Below are 16,987 nucleotides of genomic sequence, written 5' to 3'. Positions count from 1 at the left end.
GAATAGAAACATATACACAGAAATATGCATTTATATTAACTTTACATGGTTTGCACATATGAGAGTTTTTGCATACTTTGCATAACAAGACACGACTCCCATTTTATGAAAGCTTTTGTCACACATAAGCTGGATTCTAAAGCTGTGGTCACGCTTTCTTATCCTGGAAGATATTTTGATCAATTTAAAAATGCTTTCTACCTGGGTTTCAAATATAAAGAAATTAAGCAAATTTGTCAGTCTTGCCACATATGAGGAGTGTGGGAATTATTTATTATGCTCCTTCTTACATATATTATTTATGTATTATGAAAAAGGGTATTAAATTTAAAATACGTTAATTTTCTTATGACGTCATCTTCGCTTACTGATTCTTTTCGGTAATGACCACCTATCTGGGGTTTAAAGTTCAAAACTTTAGACTGACCCCAAGTGGTTAACTATGTATGAGCTGTTATAATCTGAAATAAAGTCGACTGCCCCGCCATATTAGTCACTCTTAGCAACTGGGATGTCAGACTGAGTGAATCTTCATTACTGCAGTCAGAGCATTTGCATGGCATAGAATGAGTTTAAGTAATGTTATTATTGTGTTGCAACCTTTGCATAGCCTCTAGTGAAGTTCAATAGCAGTAACACCTCTTAGTGGCATACATGGAGTCTCTCATTCAGAGGAGTTTTTAAAAAATATTCAAAAAACCCACCGCAGCCTGTAATTTGTCTGGAGATCAGATCAGATTGTGTAGAAAGGCAAAGCCTCCAGCGTCGCTTTCGTACATCATAAATATCAAAGGAACATGTATAAAAGTATGAAGGCGGTATCACTGTGCTAATAAATTAGAGGACTTGCAATAATAAGCAGATATTTCAAGAAAGTCTATTTCACCAAGGGGTTGGTAAAATACTGCGTTAGAAGTCCCTGCTTGTCATTTGCATGTTCTTATTGGTCTTGCAACGTGTGAACAAGGTGTAAGGTTTGAAAATAAGCAGATACTCAAAACACAGTTCACTGTTTTACCTGAGTGTATACAGTTGAAATGACATTGGTGGACACTTTGAAGATCGCTTTTCCTCCATCAACCCATTTCACGTCAGCTCCATTCTGGTAAGAGGAAATAAAAACAGCTCGAGTTGTGAACTCTAGAAACTTCAAATCCCTTTATGTGCCTTTCTTTGCAAAATCCTTTGTTGTAATCATCTAATCTTCTTAACATCCATCTGTTACTCTTACCTTGGTGTTGCTGGCTTCTTTGATGGCAAGGTATCCAGGAGGCAGGTTGCAGGAGACAGGAATGTTGAACTCCTGAGATGACACTCGACCTTCTTTCAGTATAGGCAGCCAAGAATACCCCACTGACAAATAGGACATATATTTTTTTTTAATGCGTGAGATCGAACCAACGTTATCCCATAACCTGACTCAGACTTTAGCACACTCTCACCTGGGGTCTCTAAGGCCTCTTTCCTTTTTGAGCTTGTCTTCGCGTTGATGTCGCATGTGACATGGTAAAATGAGAAAAGTAGATGGTGCTTTTCATGAAGCTGAATAGGAAGTTCAATCTTCACCTGCGGAGATGGAAATGTTAGTAATGAGTGGTGGAAAGATGCAACCCTCTTCAAGATCATCCCTTAAGAGCCAACTCCCGACATCTCCTGTTCCAGCTGACCTCATCGTAGAAGTCAGGGTTCTGAGAGTGATGTAGGACGGTGGAGCAGGCCGCTGTAGTAAAGACTGGTCCTCCAGGCTTGCCATAGATGCACTAAAATAGAAACCCCCCCATGTTGGAGAAAACTTATTTTGGGCAACAAATGAATCACATAATTCCAATAAAAATCCCATCAGGCTTTTTTTATTTAATATATTATTTTTAAGAGGGATAATGTTCTACCTTTAATGGTTTGGCAACTTCTTCGTCTGAACTGCGAAACTCTACGTAGACTGCAAGGTTACGAGCCTGCAGACAATAGGACCATTGTAATGCTAATGAGTGAACACATAAACCGCACAATAAAAAGGGCATTAGAAATATGCATACCAGGAGGATTATTGGAAGTAATTTAACATTTAACTTGCATCCTGTTTTTACAGACTTTAAGTCAGGATTTAGCTCAACAAAACCCACCTTGGCAAAACTCTTCTGGCTGTCGTACTTGAGGTGTTTTGGGTAGACATAGATGTGGTTTCTGTAGACACGGTGCGGTTGGGTGAACTTGGTGGTGTCCTGTACAAACTCCTCCATCTCAACAGTGGGCTGGTGTTTGCTCAGCTCTTCAAAAGGCCTCACCGGAACATATGAGGACGTCACGCAATCTGAAAGACAAGGTTTCGGGTTAGAGCAGAGACTTGACAAAAGCGGAGAGTGGAGAAATACTGGGATACATACTGGGATGCTCCATTGGAGCATTTTCTATTGCTATGTCCAGGGTCCCGGGGACTGTCTGCAGTTTACTGGTCTTCTCAGCTCTGCAGAGGAAAAAAAGACAGAGGTGATAACTCTGCTTCTTATCTTGAAGATAAGCAGGTTGCTTTCTTTTCGCGTTCAAGTTATCTCACCTCCTGTATTCAGAAACCAACTTTATCAGGTCATCAGTGGAAATCTTATTGCTCTCTTGTTTGAAAAGAGGTGAGAAACGGGACTCGCGGTCCAGCCCGCCATGGCTGTCTTTAAACACCGGCCTAATAAAGACGAAATGGAACATAAATCATAAACTCACTGATAGCAACTATGAAGAAACATTTTTCAGTGAGCCATTACTCACCTGACGGACCAGGCGAATGGCATTCGGTACTTCCCTAGCTTGCTGCAAAACTGCTTGTTGGTTTTCAAAGTCTTCTGCACAGTCTGTTCAGATTAAAAGCAAAAAAAAAGTGGATGAGTGGGCACTTTAGTAAGATGTAACAGCTTAAATTTTTGTGGTCAGCCCTAGATTGAACCTAATATTTAACAGGCTAAATCAGGGGGTTGTTAGATGCAAAACCTAAGGTAGCTGATTCAATGTCTGCTGATTAGCTTAGCAGTCTGAAACATGGACTGCTGAAAACGGGAGAAGGAAAAGGGAACATCTCCGATAAAAACTTAAAAAAATCTAATATTTGAACAGTGTAAATACACAACTGACCTTGCTTGAGTCTGTATTTTTGATGTAGGGTTCAGTCCCAGAAGCAATGTTTCCCATCAGCACCTTTTCCACTCTTGCCACCATCACAATGTCGGTGTGGGGGTTGGTAACTGAGAAAATGGCCTGCAAGTAAACCATGAAACAGTTGACTGCTACACTCATTCTACGGGGTAAAAGGAGCAACAGGAAAAAACTTGTACCTGTTGGGGGAAGCAAAGCCATTGCTCCAACTCCGGGCTGAGGTGACAATCACCTGGCTTCCTCTCAGCAGGAGAGGACAGGCCATTTTCCTGAGCTCCCAGCCCCGAACCGGAACCCACCGGCCTGTTGGCGCTTCCTCCGAGCATCTGACGCACAGCTTCGTGATTTAGGTCTACGTGGAAGTCCGCGGAAACTTTTCTTCCTTCTCGTACGTCCAGCAGAGCCAGCGACACGAAGAAGGGTTCAATCTGGAGGAGATTTCAACCTGTCAGCGTCTGCACATTTACAGTTATTTTTTTTAAAACCGCTGCATTTTTTTATTTACTTAACCAGGAGAAAAAAAACAATAATCATCAAATGCCTTATTTAGTCACCCTAGTTAAAATAACATTTGGAGAAAAAAAGTAAATGTCAACAAATCCTATCCTCACATTTGTGACTGGCCCAGTTTCACTTTCGGTGATGCAGCCTTGCAGCATCAGATTCAGGGATTTGCAAGTTATCATGAATCTTCTGCCAAGCTTCTCCTCAAACGGACGCACCGGCACACCATCCGACAAAGAGTGTTCAGTCCGTGGGCTCCTCAGAACCTGCAGTTGGATAAACACTTTTACTTTGTGAAAGAAAATGGGTAGCTGTGAGCACAGACGCAAACTGCTCAGAATAAAACAAGTGAGGGTTTAAAAAAAAACAGCATAAAAGTGAAAAAGAAAAAAAAATCTTACAGGTGTGTCGGGATCAAGGGAAAACAGATTCAATCGGCTTTCTCTTCTGACAGAACGTATTCCATCATCTGTCTCTGAAATATACTGCAAAGAGGTGGACAGTAGAAAAACATCAGAGTGTGTGAGAGTACTACACTAGTAAATCTGAAATGCTGCAGCAAAAGACCTGATGATAATTAAAGGAACACGTCGCATTTGTTCAATTCTAGCTCCTCATCAGTTGATTCTTGTTAATTTGTTAAATCCAGAATAAAAAAAATACCAGTCTTACATAGAAATCCTCAAAATGATCAAACTCCAGTATATAATTGAGATATACTGGAGTTCGCTTTTTGATAAAGCTGACAGTTAGCCATTATAGGTTATCCTGTGCTATCTCTGCAGTTATGCTGCTCCAGGTATAGTGTGCTGGAAGACATAATCCCATATGAGGGATTGCTCCACCACAGTAGGAGACCCAAAGCAATGTTTTGGATTACTGTAGATAGAAGACTTTTTACCAATTGCCTGGCATGATGAAACTGTGCTTGGCTCCATTGTAATATAACTAGGACAAAATTGGGTAGGACATATGTTTTTTTTTATTTGTTTGCAAGGTTGGACTACCTTGATTATTTACTTCTGTATATTATTTGCCTCAATTTATCTTGTAGAGTACCTTGAGAAGACATTTATTTTGAGTTGGTGCTATGTTAAACCAAAATGAATGAAACTGCAATTGGAAGCAAGGTTTTGTCTTTTATAATTTAAATTACATTTACAATCTTTTATTACAACTACAATTGGTGTTATTTGGTAAACTATTTATCTTCTATACTAAATTCTTTAAAATTCCAAAATGTCTTCTTATGTGTGGCAGAGAAAATGCCCCTGGTTATTATACAAAGGGTGGACTGGCACGGTCCAACTTCTGTTTTTATTACTGGGCAGCAAGTACGCATTCCTTAAACTACTGGTTGCTAACCAGAGAGGCCTTGAGTTCCACTCCTTGTGGCTGGTGACAGAGCTAATTTCTGTTCAGTGCATTTATGTCGCCTTCTTAGTAGGTTATTCTCTTCTTTTATCTATTGATGTACCGATAATTCATCCAGTAACCCAAGACAAAGGTTTGGTCTGAGGTAATGAAGCACTGGAATCCTTGCAGTTTTCTCTTTTAATATCCCCGATAACATCCAGTAACTCACCTTCTGGCTTGGACAGAATCTTTCAGTTTTGACATACATTAAGTCTTATCCACTTTCAGAATTTTTTTTATATAGATAAAAAAATAGCTTCCTTTGAGCAATTGTATGTTAAGTACACTCTTCCTAAAAGTAATTTCTTACATAATTGCAGCTCACTCATTTTCTTCAAAACAAGTACTCAAACTTTTCAGGTTCCCTAATGCAAAAGCAGCCGATGAGTTTATTTCTTACAACCATCATGCAACGGTTTAATCTCCATTAGTTCTAATAAAATATGAGACACTTCAGCTCTGATTATAATTGGGATACAGTGCTTATTTTGGTAAATTCACCAAACCTCTCACAATTTAAGGTAAATCACGGGGCCTACAGGTCCATATTGAAAATTGGGTAAATATTGTGAAGAAGAGGCAGAGAAGAGGCCACACTAATCATATGCTTTGAACCAGATATGCTTTAGCTTAACTCTGGAAAACGGTTTTCCACAGCTTAAATAAGTCTAGTGGCCGGAAACAGATTCTAAACCCTCAATTTGTGCTCTTTGTTGCCATGGGGAAAGAAAATAAACATATTACTTACATCAGACATTATGTGCTGTAATTTGCCTCTTCAGGCCCATTTTTAAAATTAAAATATTCTGAGCATAATACTATATGACAAGGAAGATTGGAGATCATCATAAAATAATTGATGCCATCCCCAGAATGTCCAGGAAGACGAGATAACCAGTGCTGGTGTAAGAAAACTCATTAAAGAATAAAAGTTTCTATACAACTTTTAAAAGTCAGTGTATAATGTTTTAAATGTTTTTAGATTACTTATTTTCTGCTATGCAATGTACCCTGTAACAAGAACAGCAGTAGTTAAATGCATCTTTGAAGCTGAATAGATTGAAGTCTGTGCTGGAACAGCAGAGCTGTGGGACTACTTGTAAGAGGCAGCCATAAGTGGAACCAACCTTTGCCAGATCTGGATGGATGCCGTTCTCTGTGGTTTCTTCGTTTTCCTGCAAACAACTGTCACTCAGTGACATGTCAAACACGTCTGCAGAGAGAAGAAAACACAATGAGGACTCCCTGGAGTCTGTCCATAAGCGATGACTGCCGTCATCAATCGGATGGGAATGTTTACGCAAGCGGTTCATATTACGTAAATACGAGGCCATGAAATGTTTTCTAAAACAGGTTCTGCAGTAAATTAAACACTCCGTTACCTGAGCCAGCAGACATATATCCAATTAGGTATAAAATATGACACCATTTGAACCGTTTATGGGTAATAACGCAAGCGGGCCTCCGCAGAAATATACCTCTCATGTTGCCTGGAGCTATTCTTCCAAAAAGGCATGCTGGCTCATTAATGATAGGTCACCACACACCCACAGCCTGATTTAGAGGCATGCCAGCAGACCACAGAGCCATGCAGCCTGAAGCCATTACATCATTCCTTCACTTTTCACTGGTTTAAAGAGTCTGACAGGCTGTTATGTTCAGTTAGAGGCTGTGGGCCTACAATGTAGCGGGTCCAAGAGGTTTTTAGACAACTACTAAATAAAGGGTGGAGTCACTGTCAGGTTTCATTTCCTGAAATTGAAAAACAAAAACTCCAAACCCTTCAAAACAAATTCCCCATTACAGCAACATCATGATGATAGACAATACTTAGCTCAACTAGGAGAATCATTACTTCTCCCAGGGGATTTGTACAATTGATGCAATCAAAGAAACAAATTTCTCACGGTAACGGTGAATTTTGTGTTCCAGAATACAATCACGTCTCACCCTGCGGTTTTTCTGTGGTGAGTTCCAGACTCTTGCGATCGGGAGCCGGCCCATCGGGGGGACTTATCTGCAAAATGCGAGTCAACGTGCTGATCCACTCCTCCATGTCCTGCTCGCTCTCCGCGGCCAGCACGAAGTACGTCACCTCGTTCATCTTCAGCTCGAACGCGTGCTTCCTCAGACGGTTGTTCTTTGAGGAACGAAGATAAGTAAATTAATTACTCATTCAGCTCCTTCATCGAAGGTTTCTCACCGTTTTTGAAAATCAGAGAACCTGGTGTTTTTGTGATATGCAATTAATCGTAAAGCTGAGTTTTTCCAGTAGGGCAACTAACCAGACTTTTATATTGTACCAGGTGTTTGCATCTGAAACCTAACATGTTAGTTGAAAATCTGTGGTGGTATTTTGTGGTCTTGAGACCAGACAAGCAATAACTGAGCTGGCCTGGTGAAGCATGATGGCTGCCTACAAAATAAAGTGCACAGTAAAATGCATGTGGCAAACACTGTGAAGCAATCATGAATTTAGTGAAACCTACCTGTACAACACCCGTGCATGAGTCAAGGAAGATACAGCCTTTGGGTTCCTTAGAGATCTTTTCATCCTTGTAGAAGTTCATGATGTAGGAGTTATCTGTGAGCTGAGTGAGCTGGAAGTATCTCCGCTTAAATGACTGCACAAAAACAAAAAATACGTTTCACAAGAGCAATTAAGAAATTCATATTTTATACGTAAAACAAATAAGAATCCAGAACATAAAATTAAACCAAAGCCAGATATGCAATAGTGTGCATTTTAAATAATAATGTAAGCACACGTTTATAATTAATCCTTTTTATTATTTGGGAAACTTTTCTCAGCTTGTGTAGATATATACTGAAGCAAAGGTCAACGTCAAACAACAGCATTTTCTTGGGCAAAGAAAGAAAAAGTGTGGCGATAAGCCGGTGTGCAAAAGCGGAACAAGACAATGCATTTCTCCTCACTCGGACAGTGATGCTGTTGTTAACTGTGCTGTTGAAGTTTCCTTTATAAAGCCAGCCCGACCGAAACACACCAATTCCCCCTCCGCCTCCACCTCCTCCACCACCTCCACCGCCTCCTCCTTTGGATGAGGACAGAGATGTGGTGTCCTGTAGAAAAAACACAATCAGTTATAAATGAATAATCTCTTTTCAATTGAAACTCAGCTTCTAGACACTAAACCAGGATCTTTTTACAAAACACAAGAGACATAGTGGTAAAAGAAATAATGAAAAACGACCAAGATGTAAGCAGTGTGCAAAGTTTTAACTCTACCAGAAAAAAAAAAACAAAAAGGTGATTACAAACCTCATCTTTGTCCACATCTTCATAGTCAATCTCAAAAGAATGGGATGGCAGCTTCTCCGGTTTGTACAGTTTTCTTGAAAGGAAATGGAAAACCAAACAAGTAGTTGAATCAGTACATCTTTGTTCTGATAGAAGGGGAAAAAAATCATTTGTTGCGTTGGATTATTGCTCTCAATTGGGAGGAGTGCAAACAACCGTGTGTGGCTGCCTCCGCTCCATCGATCTCTGCCAGGAGTCAACAATAAGTAGCCCTCACTGGATCCCGCTCCACTAATTTTTACAGGAGGACATGTCTTTGTGTGTGAGCGATGGAATGAAATGTTTTTGTGTGTGTGTGTGTGTGTGTGCTGTGAGGGGCAGACTGAAAGGTTGGAGTCTGTGGAGGACGGCCCTGGAGCCAACCTCTACAAAAGGTCTAAAGGCAGTAAAAGCTGTCCGGGAAAACATCTTGTTGGACTACGTTTAGATGAATTGTGGCGACTGTGGGCTGACCACCGACATGGGAAGACTGCTGCTGGATGGAAAACATGGAAGCCTCTTCACTCAAACCACGGCAGTGACAACAAGCTATATTTCCTCATTGTCATTTGGTTTTTAGAGCATATTTCACTTCAGATTGTTCCATAAATCCGGAAGCAAACAACACGTTTACATGTAAATTGAACAAACACTACAATTTGTGTGTCCTACGTTTTAAATGACAGCACTTTGGGGACTACAGCTCTGCAAGTGTTGTACTCTAACTTGTCTTTATGCCTCTGTTTTATTTGATGGTTCATCCACAATGTCATATCAGAGGTCGTGTGAACTGGCTGAAAGAATATAGTGGCAACCCAGGGGACAGAAGAGGGACATTCCTGTGGCCGAAGGGCTTTTTCTGGGTCAGCCTCCCTGGGACTCACTAAGCTAAAGTTAACTGACTGACAGACTGATTCAGAGCAGAAACTACATTATTCAATCCATATCTAACAGAATGATTGGCATCAGAAGAATGGGATAGTAGAAGAAATGTAAGGTCCTTGGAAAATTCAAGATGGCTGCTAATGTAAAACAAAACAAAAGAGACAGTCCCCTCAATAATTATTGGTGGTGTGAAGTGTCTGTAAAAGAATTCATCCTTTAGAGTGGGAGCATTTTCTCCAGTGTTAAATGTTAAAAATTCCACCTTCAATCTGAGAAGGTGAGTAAAATAACTGTATTAATTTATTGATTCCAGTAGAATAAATATAATAATCATATTACGTATATGCTGCTTTACTTTTTATGTTGACCAGAGTGTTTAGCTGCCTTTAATTGGAAAATCATGACTTCTGTTTTCTTGGGGTATAAATATGGCATGACACAAAGTCCCATTTCTCTTAATCTTCTAAATAGAAAGAGGAGGAGAAAAATGTAAGTCAAGTAAGGCAGATATATGTGCTGACACTCACTGCAAGAAAATAATTACTTATCTAACTTACCCATGTCTACAGCTTAAAGTTAAACTGAAACTTTAATAAGTCAGGCTCGTTAAGGAGGCAAGTATATCTTCTGTCATCAAGACTCCATGACAAACACTAGACATTATCTACATCCTGACTGCTTGTTTGGGCGTGTTGCTCAGGAAAATACTTTTCTGTCCACCCATCTGAAATGTAACAAGTGGAGTTTGCCAAGCACTACGGGAATTTGGTCAAACGAGGCTAAGTTTGAGCAAATAAACAAAAAAAGAGAGATTTGGCATGAAATAAAGGATACATAGGCCTATGCGGAAAAGCGCATGTTCACCGTTGTGGATGGTAGGATATGTGATGATGTTTCTCTCCCAAAGGCCCAGAGAACCTTGTTTGAGTGGCTACATCGTATCACAACCCCTTAGAAATTGAATAGAAATCTGGTTTTCCAGATGGAAAACCAGAAATGGCTACTTGTTTGATCTTTCATCAGGATAATGTTTCATAATTGTCAAATTGACACAAAAATGGTTGAGCAGACACAAAATTCACCTTCCCCATGTTCATGTCAGCACCAAACACACATAAAGAATAGTGGTAGTAAGAGTCCTATTTTTATATGCAATTCAACTGAACTGGAAAGAGAGAAAACTTTTAACATGTGTAATAAACACAAACACTCTGCAAACAAAAACATAAAAGCATGGCATAGCATAATACAAAAAAAATTTAACAGTAGTCATTTCATAACTTTCTGTACACCAACCAGCTGCAACGTTCTCAGTTAAGCAGGAAGCTGAGCTTACTCAAATTATAGAGCTCCATATGTGCATACTTAGTAACTCACTCTTCATAATTCACAAAAAATGCTTTTTTTTAATATTAATATACAAAGAAATGTTACATAATCAAAGGAAAACATGTTACTACCTTGGCAGCAAGCGATAGTCTCCAGCATAGTCGTCATACTTGAACTGGACCACATTTAGCTCAGATTTATAATATTTGCAGGCCTGAAAAAGAGGGTGAGAAAGAAATATTAACTTTTTTTTCTTTTAATAAGATCAAGTCTGTGTAAAATGTGGATGAAAAGCAGGTAAAAACATATTCACAGGTCAGAAAGACAGGGTAGATGAACTGACTCTAAAGCAAAAAAAAAAATTTTTAAATCCTTTATCATTAGAATATTTAAATTCATGCAGGGGAACTAAATTTAGATTCCGTCACCAGAGATATCTTTAGCTTGCCAGAGATTGCTTGACTGGTTAAATGACTACTTTCAGACGGTTTGTGCAGTACACTGGAAGTCACAGAGGCTGCAGGGAAGTTTCACATCCTGCTTGTTTGGTCAACAAAGTTTCACATTTCCCTTTAATCCATTTATACACATCGACATAAATAATTTGTTGCCAAGGATACAAAAACTAGTAACCCAACGGTTACTAGTTTCAAATGTAACCATAAGAAAGTGTGCACATTAAAAAAATATGGTCAGAAACATTATGCTCCATTGAGCTGTACCTATCTGATATCTCAGGTATTATTCCAAGCTGAACCCCATTTCATGTACATCACCGCTAGTTCGTCGCAGAAACACAAAAGAACTTTGCCTTTTGCACCAGGAAATTGTAAAATTAGTGTAGGTTAAACTGACAGTCGACCACCAACCGATTTTTCTTTTCCCCTTCAAACCACATTGAATTCAGTGAAAGGCTCTCGCACAGTAATAGCAATAAAGCACTGTCAAACAAGGAGCTGAACAATTACGAGGAGACAAAAACCAAAGTAAAACAATTGAGTTTAAAAACAGACACTAAGTAAAGCAATAAATCAATAGGCATAAAACAGTAAAAGCATCTTACTTGTCTGACCAGCAGACACTCAGCCTGGAGTTCTGCCCCTTCAGGGACTGTTGAATTGAGAGTTCGTCTCTCTTGAGGCACCGTGGATACCTGCAAAAATAAATGGGTCGATGACGGTTGATTACCAAATTGAGAGATACTTCAAATATTTGCTTAAATTAGTTCATTCTCAAACATTGTTTAAGAATTTACTAATGGATCTTTAAAAAAAGAGATGCTGTAGTGTCGCATACAACCAGAAGGCTTGTATGCAAAACAGCGTTTCAGCTGCAAAAAAGCTGAAACAACAAGTTCCTATAAATCAAGACTAAAACCCCACCTGTTTAGAGAACTTGATTGATTGAAGGTGTAGTTAAAGTTAGACCTGTAATTTTTTTCCCTTCAAATTCTACATAGATTGACTTAATTGTTGGAGTAAGTCTCATTTTAATGGCATGGATTTGTGTTAAAGGTCTAACCTGCCAATTCTTATTTTGACCAAATCTGATAACACATAAAAGCGAAACTAAATAAATAAATACATACATAAAAAAACAAGAAACATACCACAGGTTCCTTTATTAAAGATAGTGGGATTTATGAATGAATTTTACAGGCACAGCTTAGATATGTTTTTATTTACATTTTCAAAAAAAAAAAATCCATAATTATTTTTATCCTTAATAGAAATGAGTGATAGAAGAATGTATTGAGACTGCTTTTGCATGTTTTCACTGTTTCTGTAACTAATCTCTGGTGATGAGGTCCAAGCCCTTGTCATTGGAAGGCCTCCTTGTCATCACCCTAATCTTTAGCTGTTGCATATCAGATTCAAGTATAACTTTGGCTGTACCATTCTTAAGCGTGAACATGTCTTGTAGACTGGACAAGAGTGTTGGTAAAATAATAATAATGAAAAAAAATACTTATAGCTAAATCTGCCAGGGGTGTGAATGTGCTTTGGCCTTAATTGTAGCTGATATTTCCAATTACACATGCAGAAAACCATGGCCTGGAAACTAAAGAAGCACCAACCTTTATCAGGCCATGTTTTAAAGACACAGTTAGTAAGATGCAAGCAACATGTTGGTTAAGCAGCAGACTCCAAATCAGAACAAACAACAAAATTACTTAACCAGATGGTATGAGCTTGTTAGACTGGTGTTACTCTATACAAAACAACTGACTAGGTGGGATACTCTTTTTAAAATCCACTTGAACACTTCTGCAAAATTTAGTGGGCATTTAACAAGCTTTTTATTTAGCTTTTTAACTATGTTTGCATTTAATATAAAAGCAATTAAATCATTTTGTAAGTTTTTTTTTGTAAATACAGTGAAATCTTTGTACTTTTACTAATGGTTATTCATACCATAAAAAATTAATACAAAGCTACTGTATGTCTATTTCTTGATTTTATTCTTGTTTTCTTTTGTCTTGTTTTAGTTTCTCATAGTTTTTAGCGTTGACATTTGGTGCTTCTTGACGTATGCAGCACATTCAAAAACTGAATTAAAAGTGCAGATTTTACAGTGGCTAAATCAGTACAGAACGTGTTTGATGACATGCTATTTTTTGGAAACTGAAAATAACTGCCAAACACCGGTTGGGGGAAAGGTGAGAAAAGTTTTAAATGCAGAAATCAAGTTTGACACCTGCAGCCAACACTTTAGAATCAAAAACTAAAACGGTCACGCTCTAATATTTTGACACCAAGACAGTTGTCTTAAGAATCTTCCTCTATCGGGTTTTCTACAGACACCACTGCAGATGAAACAAATACCCAGAATCCTTTTTTAAATTTTTTTTTTTTTTTTGATAGATTTACACATTTTAATCAGAATGTCTTTATTATCATTGTACAGATGAAGCACCACAGAACTTCATTTCCATTCAGCCCATCCAAAAACAGGTGCTTGAGGCTGCAGCCATTGTGGGAGGCGCCACCTTCATAGCGCTGGTGGTCCTTTAGACAACTATGGTTCAGACTTTTAATCCTGAGTAGCCCAAATTATGTCCATGAATGTGCCTCATACAGCTTTTTACAAGACACTGGGTCGAGATCACAGAGACCTGATTTCATTTTTTATGGTCAGTGGATGTTTTGGGTGAACATCAAACCAATGTGAATCATCCGCTACAACCACAAACAGACAATTAGTGTTACAAGCCGACAATTCAAAATGTTGTTTAGTCTAACACCATCTTGGTTAAGTTACATTTTAACCAAGATGGTGAGTATTTGATAACAAATATGCCTCATGGCTAAAAAATTTACACTTTTTTTTAAGGGTCTGCATGAGACAAAATGTTTTCAAAGGTTTTACTCTGCATGACAAGCATTTGATCCTGAAATATGATTCTTCTTTTTATCAAATGTATGAGCTTGCATCCACTAAGATATATTTATATATATTTAAACATTTTGTGAGAGCCCAGATAATAATGTCATAGGTTCTGAAAAGTTAATTTAGAACACTGGAGTTAAGAAACACCTTTTGATGTGTTTTATGGCTACACCTCAAACACAAAAAAAATGGAGACAGGAAAATGGCCACAAATCTCCTCAGATCCTTCAAAAACTTCATCAAAAGATTGTTCAATAAGTTTATGAGCTCAGACCAAAAATCGAATGCATTTAACTAATAAATTGCACAAATTTAATTATAAAAATTCTATTTCCTTGTCCATAAACTAAACATCAAATTTCAAACAGACGTCAATAACCAGATTAAATTGCTTTGATACATTTTTACAAGCCCCGAATGCAGAAAAAGGAATAAAACCCTATCAGCACCAACATTCAGACTTTGATTTAGATGCTGTTCAGTCAGCTGGCAACAATTTTTATTTCTCCAATGATTTAGCAAAAGAGCAGAGCTAGTAAATACCTTCTCCTTGATTAATACTCTGGCAAGCTGCTTTGACTTATAAGAAAGAACATTGACAGCACACTGCAGACATAAAAATCAGAGAAGATTGCTTTGCTGCCAAATGAAGCTGGCAACCAGCAAAGCCATAAAAAAAAAGAAAAAAGCTTCAGTACTGGGGTCAAAAGCAAATGGATCCCTGAAACACACAACGAGGCCATTTTATTGTGCAGTGGATGCACATCTGCAACAAAGCATTAGCATAGTAATGAAGGTGCTAATGAACAAAGAGCTAAGGAGAGTCTAAGAGAATGAGCTATTGAGTGACTGAAAAGACTGTGAGCCTCTATATGCATGATTAGTGTGTGTAAATGATTGGCTTCCATAATGAGCTGGAAAGTAACACACAGTGCCTTTTAATAATAAGTCTATCATGGTCAATTTCATTTACAATCTTTTGGTTTCATTACTATAAACAAGCAATACGTCCTGCCAATTCCTAGCAATATTTAATGCTAATTTTAAATAAGTAAATAACTTTTTATGAAGCAGACCTAAATTCTTCCAGGAGCTCCAACTCAACAACCGACTCACTCGATCAGCCAAGACTTTTTTGCGGCTATGTTGTCGGGAAATGCTGTGTTAAACTAGCCGGGGTTCAGATGAAACGCTTTGACAAATGTCCAATAACAAACCCAATTATTTTCTAACACCAAATCGTCATTCTAAAAAGGTCAGACGCAACAGAAAGGTTTCTTGTTGCCTTATATGTCAATGACTCTATAAAGCCTGAATGCAGCTATGAACGTATAGACTGATTTCTCCACAACGGCACAAACCACTGAAAACTTTCACTTACCGAGAAATCATTGTCGGGGAAGAGGAGCAGCTCTGTGAGCGGGTCCTCCTTCAGCTCCTCCCAAAGTTCAGAGATGACAGCCTCATAGTCAAGAGGATCGATCAGCTTCGGCTTCTCCTGCTGCAAATGGAGAAAAAGGAAAGGGGCAAAATTAAATTTTGGATGTGTGTTGGATCTGAACACTATAAAATACAGTGTCTTACAAGATACCATATAACTATCCAATCTGAAGCAATCCTGTGTCGCATGGTGCAATGCAGTGCAATGGAATAGATGATAGAGCAGCATGTTATTTTAACATAACTTGAATGAATGAAGGATACAATAAAGTATTTCGTCATAATTTTGTGCATCATACCACGTAATTGTGAAAAGGGAGAAAAATGTTTTTCAACAACTTTTACAAATGCAAATATATAAAAAGTATATAACGCATTTTTGCTGGGACCTCTACGCTCCGATGCCCATAAGTAATTTCAGAGCAGCCGACTGGTATGGGCAGCATCAAGGTAAAGTGGAAGCAGGTAGATACAGGCCACACCTGTGAGAGGCTGCAAAAGAATCTGAAAGGACAGCAACCCTAAGCATACAGCCAGAGCTACAAGAGACGGTTTAACTCAAAGTTTATTTATGTGTCAGAATGGCCCAGTTAAAGACCAATCATTAATAAAACTGTGGCCAGACTCAAAAAAAAAATCTTGCTTACAAACACTCTCTACCCAATCCGAGTGCAATTGAGGTCTTTTGCAAAGAAAAACAGAGATATACCTCAAAAGACTTGCAGCAGTGATTGCAGCAAAAAGTGGTCTTACAAACACTCAGCTCAGCTTGATACAAATATGTGCCAAACTTTTCAGATTTTGTTTTATTTTATTTTTTTCAGGGGAAAAAAAACAACCTAATACACAGTGTCTTTGTTTTCACAATAATGCACTACTTTGTGCTGGTCTATCATATAAGACTTTCATCGAGTACAAAAAAAAAGTTTGAAAAGGTTCAAGGGTGTATTACTGTTGTAAGGCACTAACCAATGTAATACAATGTGACAAAGCGCCATAGGAAATGGAACGTATTGTAAAACATATATATAATAACCAACAGATCATTACAGTAAATCATAATTATCATCATTTTAAAGTTAGCATGTGCCATATCACCAACACAAGCAACTGCATAGACAGGGATGGAACTAGCTACTAAGTGCAATGCACTTGTATTTTGAAGGCCATTATGTCCAGTGATGACCAAGTGACAATGTTTAATCAGGGTAGAAAGATGTTTTACAAAACCTTGCAAACTCTTCAGTCAAGCAATGCATTCTTTATATTTACTCTTCGCTTCCTGATTTTGCATGGCATAATCAAAAGAGAATCCATTAATAAATTGTGAAGTGTTTAACACCGTCATGGCTGAACTGACTAAATGTCTCCACTTGGGAACAAAATTCAATATCCTGTTAAGCAAACCTCTCAACATATTTACAAAAAACATTTCTTTTTCTGTTCAAACCAAATTCATGATGTTATTTGGATATTTCAGGTACATACACCAGCCGGATTCAAGCAGAAATGTGTGTGTGCGAACATGGCAAATAGCCATGAACATTATGTTCATTTTAGGTGTTTTACCATGACATCACA

General features: G+C 38.2%; 1 protein-coding gene across 8 annotated transcripts in view; it reads right to left on the bottom strand.

The window, feature by feature from the left end:
- Positions 1-16,987, bottom strand: part of dock10 (dedicator of cytokinesis 10) — a 71,984-nt gene that overhangs the window by 25,830 nt on the left and 29,167 nt on the right. For all 8 annotated transcript variants that reach the window (XM_032545169.1, XM_032545171.1, XM_032545167.1 and 5 more), the window contains exons 2-22: positions 15,348-15,467; positions 11,640-11,729; positions 10,708-10,790; positions 8,345-8,417; positions 7,999-8,145; positions 7,551-7,685; positions 7,012-7,201; positions 6,189-6,274; positions 4,047-4,130; positions 3,753-3,911; positions 3,321-3,569; positions 3,121-3,243; positions 2,761-2,843; positions 2,555-2,677; positions 2,385-2,464; positions 2,124-2,311; positions 1,890-1,955; positions 1,668-1,760; positions 1,443-1,566; positions 1,232-1,353; positions 1,019-1,102 (exon numbers count right to left, since the gene is read on the bottom strand). In XM_032545169.1, the coding sequence (XP_032401060.1) occupies positions 1,019-1,102; positions 1,232-1,353; positions 1,443-1,566; positions 1,668-1,760; positions 1,890-1,955; positions 2,124-2,311; positions 2,385-2,464; positions 2,555-2,677; positions 2,761-2,843; positions 3,121-3,243; positions 3,321-3,569; positions 3,753-3,911; positions 4,047-4,130; positions 6,189-6,274; positions 7,012-7,201; positions 7,551-7,685; positions 7,999-8,145; positions 8,345-8,417; positions 10,708-10,790; positions 11,640-11,729; positions 15,348-15,467 (2,502 nt within the window). The remainder of the gene's footprint in view (positions 1-1,018; positions 1,103-1,231; positions 1,354-1,442; positions 1,567-1,667; positions 1,761-1,889; positions 1,956-2,123; positions 2,312-2,384; positions 2,465-2,554; positions 2,678-2,760; positions 2,844-3,120; positions 3,244-3,320; positions 3,570-3,752; positions 3,912-4,046; positions 4,131-6,188; positions 6,275-7,011; positions 7,202-7,550; positions 7,686-7,998; positions 8,146-8,344; positions 8,418-10,707; positions 10,791-11,639; positions 11,730-15,347; positions 15,468-16,987) is intronic.

This window comes from Xiphophorus hellerii, chromosome 18 (assembly GCF_003331165.1).
Source record: "Xiphophorus hellerii strain 12219 chromosome 18, Xiphophorus_hellerii-4.1, whole genome shotgun sequence".
Taxonomy (NCBI): domain Eukaryota; kingdom Metazoa; phylum Chordata; class Actinopteri; order Cyprinodontiformes; family Poeciliidae; genus Xiphophorus; species Xiphophorus hellerii.
The sequence above is the reverse complement of the archived record's forward strand: the minus strand, read 5'-3'. Positions and strand labels throughout refer to the sequence as shown.